This window comes from Chiloscyllium plagiosum, chromosome 24, assembly GCF_004010195.1.
Source record: "Chiloscyllium plagiosum isolate BGI_BamShark_2017 chromosome 24, ASM401019v2, whole genome shotgun sequence".
Classification (NCBI taxonomy): Eukaryota; Metazoa; Chordata; class Chondrichthyes; order Orectolobiformes; family Hemiscylliidae; genus Chiloscyllium; species Chiloscyllium plagiosum.
In genome coordinates, this window is record NC_057733.1 from 47,102,402 (window position 1) to 47,113,750 (window position 11,349).

The 11,349-nt window shown below is 43.8% G+C and overlaps 2 protein-coding genes across 5 annotated transcripts in view; one reads left to right on the forward strand and one right to left on the reverse strand.

Annotated features, from left to right (window-relative positions):
• slc26a11 (solute carrier family 26 member 11) overlaps positions 1 to 2,635 on the forward strand; it is a 30,204-nt gene extending 27,569 nt beyond the window's left edge. For all 4 annotated transcript variants that reach the window (XM_043715007.1, XM_043715003.1, XM_043715006.1 and 1 more), the window contains one exon: positions 895 to 2,635. In XM_043715007.1, coding sequence (XP_043570942.1) covers positions 895 to 968 — 74 coding nt within the window. In that variant the 3' untranslated portion in view covers positions 969 to 2,635. The remainder of the gene's footprint in view (positions 1 to 894) is intronic.
• A 535-nt stretch (positions 2,636 to 3,170) lies between these two features.
• Positions 3,171 to 11,349, reverse strand: part of arl16 (ADP-ribosylation factor-like 16) — a 16,543-nt gene continuing 8,364 nt past the window's right edge. The window contains exons 2-5 of the mRNA XM_043715009.1: positions 9,449 to 9,507; positions 5,958 to 6,074; positions 5,167 to 5,282; positions 3,171 to 3,770 (exon numbers count right to left, since the gene is read on the reverse strand). Of these exons, the coding sequence (XP_043570944.1) occupies positions 3,593 to 3,770; positions 5,167 to 5,282; positions 5,958 to 6,074; positions 9,449 to 9,507 (470 nt within the window). The 3' untranslated portion in view covers positions 3,171 to 3,592. The remainder of the gene's footprint in view (positions 3,771 to 5,166; positions 5,283 to 5,957; positions 6,075 to 9,448; positions 9,508 to 11,349) is intronic.

The following is an 11,349-nucleotide window of genomic DNA, read 5'->3' on the forward strand; positions in this document are numbered from 1 at the left end:
CCTGTACTGATTCTCCTGTCCTTTTCCCCATATCCCCCGCACATCATTTCTATTGAAATAATCGTCAAATGGCCTCTGAACTACTCCCTAGTGCTGCTCAATCCTTTTACACAGGAGCCTGAGCATCAGCCTGTTGCTGTCAGACGCAGACTGATGTCCTCTGGATTGTAGTCACTCAGGGCATTTGTTTCATCTCCCTTCTTGAGGTCTATTCTAACTTTAGAATCGGGCTCTTGCTGGTCTCCGTCTTTATACTGTAAGTGTGTAACCTGTTGGGACTGTACACTTCTGTATCAATCAAAAGATGCATTTATTCCCCGTCCATTTAATCTGATAGTCCAATGCTGAGAAAGTGCTGCATTCTGAGGTGCTGCCTTTCAGCTGAGAAGTGAAACTGAGGATCTCTCTGACCCCATGGCACTGCTTTAAGAGAAAGCAGGGGAGCTGCTCATCAATGTTTTGCTCAGTATTTATTCCTCAATTAACTTCTTTTTTTTTGAAGTTAGATATTGCTGCTTGTGGGAGTTTGCAGTGCATGGATTAGCTGCTCCATCTTTTGCATTGTAACAATGGTGGTTATTTTTGCAATGTGACTGTGTGGAAGTTGCCTCCCTATGGTGCAGTATATTAGCTAGCCACTGGGGGGAGCGCCTGACTGACTTTCCTTCCCGTGTTCCATTTGCACAACATGTTTGAATTTTGACTCATTTAAGATACTTCATTTGTTTTCTCGTGAATTTAAATTTGGAAGATCATGTTGAATAGGCAAAACTGTGTGAAATAAGCGTTAAACTATATATTGGACAAGTGGTCAGAGAACAGTGAAGTAGCAGTCTGGTTAGGAGCTGGGTTCTGACAGGGTCACTGATAGAGATGTACCTTTCCTTTGTTCAGGAGATGACCACACACACGAGCTGGATGACAGTGAGAAACCGCTACTCAACCAGACTGAGAGACTGTACTCCTAGTCCTAAAGCACTACCTCTCTGCCAAGAACTTGCTGCTCCACAAACCGTTCAGTCTGATTAATGGTAAAAATAATACCATTGGGTGAGACACTGTGCCCGCTTGGATCACACAGTGACAACAGCTCCTCAATGACATAACTGACCCTGAAAGGTTTGGACCCCTCCATTAATGGCGATTAGATTTTTGAACATCTTCCAAAAATCTCTCGCTCAGTCTCTTCACGCTAGTGATTTTTATATTTTCCTATTTTAAATGTTAACCAATTGATTTGTCTGAACCCCAGTGTAATTTTATAATTATCATGGTGTTTAGCATTTTTTTTTTTGACCATTACTAGCTCTGCATCCAGACTCCAGAGATTGGATATTGAAGCCAATAGAAGTGAAGCTGGGAAAAGGCACAGCAGGTCAGACAGCATCTGAGGAGCAGGATGTTTCAGGCCGAAACCCATTGCAGCCTGAAGCGTTGACTTCCCTGCTCCTCGGATGCTGTCTGACCCACTGTGCTTTTCCCAGCTTCACACACCTACTGACTCCGGCTTTCAGTATCTGCAGCCCTTACTGCCTCCATGCCTTTGGATATTGAAGGTTTGCTCTGGGGAGGCTGGTGGGAGGGAAACATTGCAACAAGCAGCTACTGTTTAGTTAGAACATGGGTCTGAGCCTCCACTCACTCTCTCAGTCAGAGCTCCCAGTCACTGAGCATAGTGTGTGCAATTCAACTGTGTGAATCCTGGCCTCTTTCCATTCCTAATGAAGAGTTTATACTCAAAACGTCAATGCTTCTCAGATGCTGCCTGATCTGCGGTGCTTTTCCAGCATCACACTTCTTGACTCTTTCTGTGCTGGATCAGAGTGTAAATTTCCTGTATACTGCAAGATTGTAGTGTCCAAAATTATTGCTGTTTGACTGAGGCAGTCCAATTTAATAGTTAAATCACATCGCTGCTCAAGCCAGCGTACGTTTGCACTCCTGGGTTTTGTTTCATTATTGCACGCTGGTTGTGATCTCCACGCCCTGCCTCGCCCCTTAAATATAAAACTAAGTGGAGGTCCCTTGCAGGTTGCTGGGTAGGCCATGTCCCACAGCGGCTGAGGAATGAATTAGTTGCCAGACACCGCAGTAACTGAGGGATTCATAGAAGTTACTTCAGCAGTTGTCACTCGAGGAAAGGGTCATTGGTCAGACTGAGTGACCATTTCGTGTCCCCCCCCCCCCCCGAGAGCCTGCTTTTCAGTCACACCTGATCGACACTTCTACACTCTGTAAATATTTCTTTGTCCTGAGGGAAATGTTGCGTCTATTGTAAATTGAGAAGCTTCACCAACTTGCTTTTTTTAAAAAAGGGAACTTTCCAGTTTTTAATTGTTGAACAGTCGAATTGTAAGGCTGTAGTCTGGGCATTTATCCAATCTCTTTTTCTTAAAAAGCACACCGTCGGCGTGGAAGGTTTGTTGCAATACGATGATTATTTGAATAAGGCCACATTGAGCACCAAGTGGACACTCGTCATCACTCATGGGGCTTTGCTTTTAAGTACTGCTTGAAACATTTTCCCTCCTCAGTAAATGATCTTCAGTTAAAATGTGAGGCAGGTTCTCAGGCTCCAGTAACAACAGATATTTTATCATCACAGCTGACCAAACTACTTCTGAAAGTATTCCTTTTTGCCTTGATCACAGAGAGTCCTGTTTTAAGAGATATTATATTACACAATCGAGGGATATGGACATTGCTGGCTGGACTAACATCTGTCTCACTATCCCTGATTGCCGCTGAAGGGGTCAGTGAGCTTTTGTCCTGATCCCTGCAGTCTTGTGGGGGGAGGGGGGGTGGGGGTGGGTGGTACACCCAGTGATTTTAATCAAAAGGTGTCAGAATCTGCCTGGAATTTCTCTGAAGTTAAAGGTGCAACCCATGAAAATGAACTTTTCCGTTTACTAGTCCTCCTCGTATCTTTGTAATGTGCTCTTCTGAAGGATGACGAAGATTTATCTGTTAATAATTGTGTTCATGTTGATTTTAAGATCTAACTTTTACCTTCTCTAATAAATGACTGGCATTAGCAGAGATGGATGACGCTGTCTGTGTACTGGGTCGTATAAAACACTGAACTGCACCGTCATCCTACAATACTGTGTCTCTGACTGTAATCCCCAGTGACTGGGGCAATATGAAGAAATAGACTAACGTTACACAGCAAGTTTTAAATAGATTTTAATAACAGGAACTTTAGAACGAGCTGATTTTTTTTGTGGCTATGGTAGAGTTACACAAGAATATTGTGGTCGTACCTTGTGTAATTAGACAAAAGCCTGGCATTGTTTATAATGAAGCTGGAGACGATGATCATTTGATTCTGCATTGACATAACTGTATTGCTGAACCCGTCGTTGTTTCCGTTCTTAACTCCAACAACTCGAATCACTGTGTAGATACATCACTCTTTTTCTCTCACACAAAGTCCTACTCTCAATTCCAGTCTAGAATTTACATCTCCAGTTACAAAGGGCAGTGTCATTTCCTTCATACCAATTGCTTTGAGTTGACTGTTCTAAGCCATCAGTCTACCTCTGGGTCCTTCTTATTCTGCTGTGAGTGGGATGGAGGGTTCTGTCTATCGTCAGGGTAGGCGTTTGCCCTTGCGATGTGAGTGAAGCCATTTTAAGATCTCATCCAGCCCACTGCCGTCCCACGCACTAACTTCCAACACGCTGATGTTCTGTTTCGCACAGGCAATTATATCATCCATCCTGAACAGGCTTTTCATTTCCACTAGCGACATGGAGCAGGGCAGATCACTGAAATGAAAAGAAACTCCATTTAGTCCCCTCCACTCCGATATACAGAAAGGATATTCGGAAACCTCTCTCGATCTGAACCATTGCTCTGAGTTTTATTGGTTAGGCCACTTTTGGAATACTGCATGCAATTCTGGTCTCCTTCCTATTGGAAGGGTGCTGTGAAACTTGAAAGAGTTCAGAAAAGATTTACAAGGATGTTGCCAGGGTTGGAGGATTTAAGCTACAGGGAGAGCTTGAATAGGCTGGGGCTGTTTTCCCTGGATCGTCTGAGGCTGAGGGGTGACCTTATAGAGGTTTACAAAATCATGAGGGGCATGGATAGGGTAAATAGACAAGGTTTTTTTTCCCCTGGGATGCGGGAGTCCAGAACAAGACGGCATAGGTTTAGGATGAGAGGGGAAAGATGTAAAAGAGATCTAAGGGGCAACCTTTTCACGCAGACAGTAATACGTGTATGGAATGAGCTGCCAGAGGAAGTGGTGGAGGCTGGTACAATTGCAACATTTAAAAGTCAGGTGGATGGGTATATGAATAGGAAGGGTTTAGATGGATATGGGCCGGGTGCTGGCAGGTGGGACTAGATTGGGTTGGGATATCTGGTCGGCATGAATGGGTTGGACCGAAGGTTCTGTTTCCATGCTGTACATCTATATGACTAAGATGTACAGCACGGAAACAGACCCTTCAGTCCAACCCGTCCATGCCGACCAGATATCTCAACCCAATCTAGTCCCACCTGCCAGCACCTGGTACATATCCCTCCAAACCCTTCCTATTCATATACCCATCCAAATGCCTCTTAAATGTTGCAATTGTACCAGCCTCCACCACTTCCTCTGGCAGCTCATTCCATACACATACCACCCTCTGCATGAAAACGTTGCCCCTTAGGCTGAGAGGGGAAAGATATAAAAGAGACCTAACTTATGACTCAATATTGTTTAGATGTAATAGCTGGTATTATAGTACAGAAACAGGCCGTTCAGCCCAGCTGATCCATTCCACTGATGTGTACCATGCACCTCCTTCCCAGTCCCCTCTGCCTAACCCATGTAATGCCATCTTTTGCACCAGCTATAGGTTTAGGCAAAGTTCTGTTTAGAATTAAATAAAGCTCCCTTTTCTCTGTCCAACAGTAAAGCCATCACCCCAAACTTCAGGATGATCAGCTTTAACCAGGCTGTGGCATCCCACTTCCCTTGCAGTGTGAATTCACCCCAACAAATCAGTGTGAGAAAAACAGTGCCCCAGAACTACCACAAGAAAGGACAGCATAAAGTAATCAAAGCTGTAACAGAGAAAGGGGATTCTTGTAATAACTGTATATTCTGGGTGCAAGATCTTAGGGCTGTGACTACACTCTATGACACATCCTATTGTTATCCATACTCACATTTTATTGAAGAGAATGAGAACTGACGTCTGTTGCAGTGGCTCAGCAGCTAGAACCGAGAGCAGCTGAATGCAGGAGGAGGAAACCTGAGTGGGATTTGCAGCGTCGATCACAAACTAAGAGGAAAACATTCACCGTTTTAGAGGCAGTGAAAATGGTTATCAACTCACAGCCTTGCTGGAGCTCTTCAGTTGCCAGGTTGGGCCTGGTCTCTGTTGTAATGAACTGACATGGTCTGGGGAAGTGGGAAAGTTAGAGAGAGAGAGAATCGGCTCAGATTGCGCATGGCACACTGTGCAATCTGCACAGACAGGTGCATCGGCATTTCGAGCATGCGCTCTTTGGATGAAGAGATATGCTTGAACATCGATTCTCCTGCTCCTCAGATGCTGCCTGACCTGCTGTGCTTATCCAGCAGCACACTGTTTGACCCTGATCTCCAGTATCTGCAGTCCTCACTTTCTCTCAATCTGCACAGACAGTCGCCCAGCTCCCAGGCTGTCCTCAGGTGGAGGGGGATGAATACAGCAGGGAGAACACACAAAGGAAGCTAAGATCCCATCTGCTTACAATGTTCAGACCATTAGGGAGATCAGGGCATGGTGTGAATGCCAGTTTGTTAGTGCATGAGATTTTTTTCTGTCTGCCATCTGAGGTTTCTAAATAAGATGTAAAATCAGGAGGACAATTTTGGACAAGAATAAGCCATCAGTTTATCTCTCTACACAACTAGTCCTTGTACTTTCCATTAACAGTCAACTAGTGTGAGGATTCAAGTAGCCAATACTCACTATCACAGCCTCGCAATCCCTGTAGTAACTTGGCCAGATGGGGGCCATGCAGCCTCCCAGTTCCCGAATGGTAATTCTCCTCTTGTTAATCATGAGGTCAGTTAAATTTGTTCCCACCTGCAGGCAAAGCAGATCGATTGTAAAAGAAAATAAATAAAAATGAGATCAGACACTCTTTGGCATGGTGAGCTTGTGTTTCAAGACGCAGTTGGGAGTATTAATCACCAGCATCAGAGTTACAATCGCACAGAATTTATAGCAGAGAAACAGGTCAGTCAGCCACACTGGACCAGCTGATGGTGATGTTCCACAGCAGCCTCCTCCCAGCCCTGTTTCCCTGACATTGACATACAGAACCTTTGATTCCTTTCCCCCACTTGACTGGTTTCAAAGTAATGGTGCTACCCACCTCTTCTCCTCCTCCTCCACATGGTCAGAAGTTCCATGCTCTGTGATGGTATTTGATGGAACCATTTTACAATGACCTGGAACTCTCTGTCTACCAGGTTAGTGGAAACGGAGATAACTGATTATTTCAAAAGGATACTGGATGGTAACTTGAGGGAACTAAATGTATGGGGCCACAAGGACAGATCGGGGGTGGGGGAAGGGGACTGACTGAATTGCTCCACAGGGAGCTGACCTGAACTAAATGGGCCAAATGGCACCCCTCTGCTCAGAATGACTTTATGCTCGGTTAAATTAGATCAGTAGGTTTTAATATTATATCATTTCCAGTCTCACTGGTTTGTAATCTTTCCCATGAGGTCAAGCTATTCAAGTTCCATTCCAGCCTCCTCAGCTGTTGGAGCACAAGTATGGTGTTACTTGAAACTTGCCTTCCATTTACCCACACTCCTTATTCTGCCAGAATCCCATAATACTCATCTTGTTTCCACTGGACAAAGGCAGCAACTGTAATGTGCAGATGCTATTCAATACAATCATGGCTGATCATCCAACACAGTACCCTATTCCCTCTTTATCCCTTTACTCTTTAGCCCAAATAAATATATTTAAATCCTTCATGAAAAATGTTCAGTGTTTTGGCCTCTACTGCTTCCTGTGTCAGAGAATCCCACAGGTGTGAAAAAAAATTCTCCTCTCCTCAGTTCTAAAGGGTCCACCCCATATCCTTAGAATGTGACCCTTGATTCTGGACTCCCCAGTTTTTGGATCCCATCATTCCTGCGTTTAGCCTGCCTAATCCTGTTAGAATTGTTTGGGATTGTGCGCGATTCCACCTCCTCCTAAACTTCAGTGAACATAGTCCTAAGCGATCTAGTCTCTCTTTGTACGTCATTCCTGCCATTCCAGGAATCAGTCTGGGAAATCTTCATTGCACTCCCTCCAGAGCCAGAACATGCTTCCTCAGGTAAAGAGGCTGAAACTGCACACAAGGTTCGAAGGGCCGAATAGCCTACTGCACTTATTGTCTATGTTTCTCATGTAGGGAGCTGGCCTCTTCTCTACCACTGACACTGCAGAGACAATCCCTCCACCTGTGTGAAAGACAATAGCAGTCGAAGAATGTGGTGTTGGAAAAGCACAGCCGGTCAGGCAGTATCCGGGGAGAAGGGGAATCAGCGTTTAGGGCATAAGCCCTTCATTCCTGATAAAGGGCTTACGCTTGAAACGTCGATTCTTCTGCTCCTCGGATGCTGCCTGACCGGCTGTGCTTTTCCAACACCACATTCTTGACTCTGCTCTCCAGCATCTGCAGTCCTTACTTTCTCCTGAAAGACAACAGCACTCAGCTGAAACAGCTAAGGCCACATCTGAGAGAAGTTGAGGTACAGGATATGAATAGACGAAGGAACCATTTTTTCATAAGTAAGAATCTTACAGCCTGAACCAGCTCTCAACTGGCATGATGCAATTATATTTAGTTATAAGGTACCAGGCCTGATGAGAAAGCAGTCTGCAGCAGGACATCCACAAGATGAAGAAATTCAGGCTGTCTTGCAAGGTGTAAGATCATCAGGAAAAAAAGCCTTCCTTAAACTGTCTCAATGCCTCTATCTAAATGACAGCTTTGCCTTAATTTGTAGTGCTAGTGTCATTGCCACAGCTCAAACTAGCTTGACAAGTTTTTTCAAGTTGCTGTCTTTCAGACAAGACATTAAATGTTGGTCCTATATGTCTATCAGATGTGAATACTGCACCACCTGATCTGCCTGTGTTGCCCTCCCTAGTATCCTGTGGTTTTGAAGCGACACTGAAACTGTAGAAGCTCCACTCTGGGCTGGGACTTCACTGTAGGGAGTGCTGCACTGTCAGTGGCTCCATTCTTGCACAAGTTTAAATCAGAGTTTGGCTAATGTCCAGCATTTTCCTCCAGCAAAGGCCGCCTACAACAGATTTTAGTGCCCACTGGAATAAGGCTTCTTGAATTGAATGGGCTTTATTGTCAAATCTACTCAAGATGTTTATACGTCACCACTTACAGCACCATCTTCGGTACAGAGGTACCCAGGTTCGTCTTCTTTAGTTACAAGATCTTGGAAAATACAGAAATATAATGTCCCCAGAACAGCGGTCTTCCAACTCACCCCAAACTGGCATCTAACCTCCAGTCTGCAGTTGGCCCTGGATCCAGACTGTGCTGGGCTTCATCTTGAAGATCATGAAGCTGGGAGATCACTTTGGTATCATCTCAAGACCAGCAGTTAATTTACACATTTGCTGTTATGTTTCTAACATTACAACAAAACTGCATTTCAAAAATACTTTGCGGGCTAACTAACCTAAACAACATTTGGAAATGTAAGGCAGCCACTCAGCCCCTTTAGAGTACTGCAAGACTCATTTGTTAACAACTTATTTGATCCTGAGATACTTACAGCCAACACAGGAGTACAATTTCCTCATGTGTCTTACAATCTTTGGTTTAATAATTGAACAACTGTGAGAAATCTAAACACTAAGTATGATGTTAAAACTCCCTCAAACTGTAAAGGGGGAATGGGGAAATGAAAAGGCAAAGTTGTGCCAGATTCAAAATTGGGGTGAGGTGATGGCCTAGTGGTATTATCACTGGTCTATTAATCCAGAGACCCAAGTAATGTTCTAGGGACACAGGTTTGAATCCTGCCATGGCAGATGGTGGAGTTTGAATCCAATTACAAAAAATATGGAATTAAGAGATTAATGATGGCCATGAATCCATTGTCGATTGTTAGAAAAGCTCATCTGTTCACTCATGTCCATTAGTGAAACTGCCATCCTTACTCGGTCTGGCCTACATGTGACTCCAGACCCACAGCAATGTGGTTGATTCTTAACTGCCTTCTGGGGCAATTAGGAATGGGCAATAAATGCTGGCCTGGCCAGTGATGCTCACTGCACGAACGAATAAAAAAAAGGGTCACAATGTGCACTATTGTCAATCAGACAGTTGCTTAAGATGCTCCAAGGATTCCAACTCAGAACAGATAAAACTTTGTGGCAAATCTTCTATTGAAGACATTGAGAAGTCCATCTGACAGTACCGTGGGCAGTGTAGGTGGAGGCTGTCCCAGTTCCTCACTGCTTTCTTTCAAACACATCTGTGCAAATGGGTCAAAGATCCAAAAAGTGAAAATATTGAAAGATATGAAATGTATTTTTAAACTAGATAAATTCATACCATATTCTGCAAATATTCATGTCTGTGATGTATCTCAACAGTCCAAACTTGAACATGATTTGTCTTTCCTTTAAAACCATAGGCACTGCATCATTTTTAAAGGAAGTTATGGCTTCTAGTCCCACTCCAGGGACTTGAACACTAAACTCTGGGCTCCCACGCAGTGCAGCATTGAGGGAGTTAAACAAAAGTTGGAAGAACTCAGCAGATCTAGCAGCATCTGCACAGACAGAGAGAGAGAGAGAGAGACTGAGTCAATGTTGAGTCTGATATGGCTCTTCTTCAGAACTACTCTGATTCCTTACTAAAGAAGAATAATATCTGACCTGAACACTAAATATGTTACTTTGTCCATAGGCACCAGAAGACCTGCCGACTTAATGATGTCTAAAATCACTGTTAGACCAATTAGATTTAAAATCACAGTCAGACTCAATACTACCAAAATCACAAACAGACTGAATGCATTTATCATGACAGTCAGCCTTGAGACTGGCTTTAAACAGACTCTCTCTGCAATGAGGTTTTTACATAGACATACATTTTAAACAGACTGTTAAAATATTGTCCCAGAGAGACAGTATGTTTGAAATATCATCCTAAATAGAGTGTCTGTTTAAATATTATCCCAGAGAAAAGGTCCATTTAAAATATTATCCCAGTCAGACAGACTCTGAGAAAATATTTTGAACAGACCCTCTCTCTCTGGAATGGTGTTTTAAACAGACCCTCTCCCTCGCGCTCTCTGGGATGATGTTTTAAATGTACCCTCCCTATCTGGGATGATGTTTTAAAGACTCCATCTCTCTGGGATGATGTTTTAAAGACTCCCTCTCTCTGGGATGATGTTTTAAGCAGACCCTCTCTCTCTCTGGAATATTTTAAATAGACCCTCTCTCTCTGGAATGATATTTTAAACACACCCTCTCTCTCTCTGGGATGATGATTTAAACACACCATCTCTCCATCTGGGATGATGTTTTAAGCAGACCCTTTCTTCCTCTGGGATGATGTTTTAAACTGACCCTCTCTCTGGGACGATGTTTTAAACAGACCCTCTCTCTCTGAGATGATGTTTTAAGCAGACCGTCTCTCTCTGGGATGATGTTTTAGACAGACCCTCTCTCTCTCTGGGATGATGTTTTAGACAGACCCTCTCTCTCTGGGATGATGTTTTAGATAGACCCTCTCTCTCTGGGATGATGTTTTAGACAGACTCTCTCTCTCTGGGATGATGTTTTAAACAGACCCTTTCTCTGGGACGATGTTTTAAACAGACCCTCTCTCTCTGAGATGATGTTTTAAGCAGACCCTCTCTCTCTGGGATGATGTTTTAGACAGACCCTCTCTCTCTCTGGGATGATGTTTTAGACAGATCCTCTCTCTCTGGGATGATGTTTTAGACAGACTCTCTCTCTCTGGGATGATGTTTTAGACAGACCCACTCTCCCACTGGGATGATATCTTAAAGACTCTCTCTACCTTTGGAACAATGTTTTAAACAGACTCTCTCTCTCTGGGATGATGTTTTAAACAGACCCTCTCTGGGATGATGTTTCAAACACACCCTCTCTCACTGGGATGACAGACAATAGACAATAGGTGCAGGAGTAGGCCATTCAGCCCTTCGAGCCTGCACCGCCATTCAATATAATCATGTCTGATCATTCCTAATCAGTATCCTGTTCCTGCCTTATCTCCATAACCCTTGATTCCACTATCTTTGAGAGCTCTATCCAACTCTTTCTTAAATGAATCCAGAGA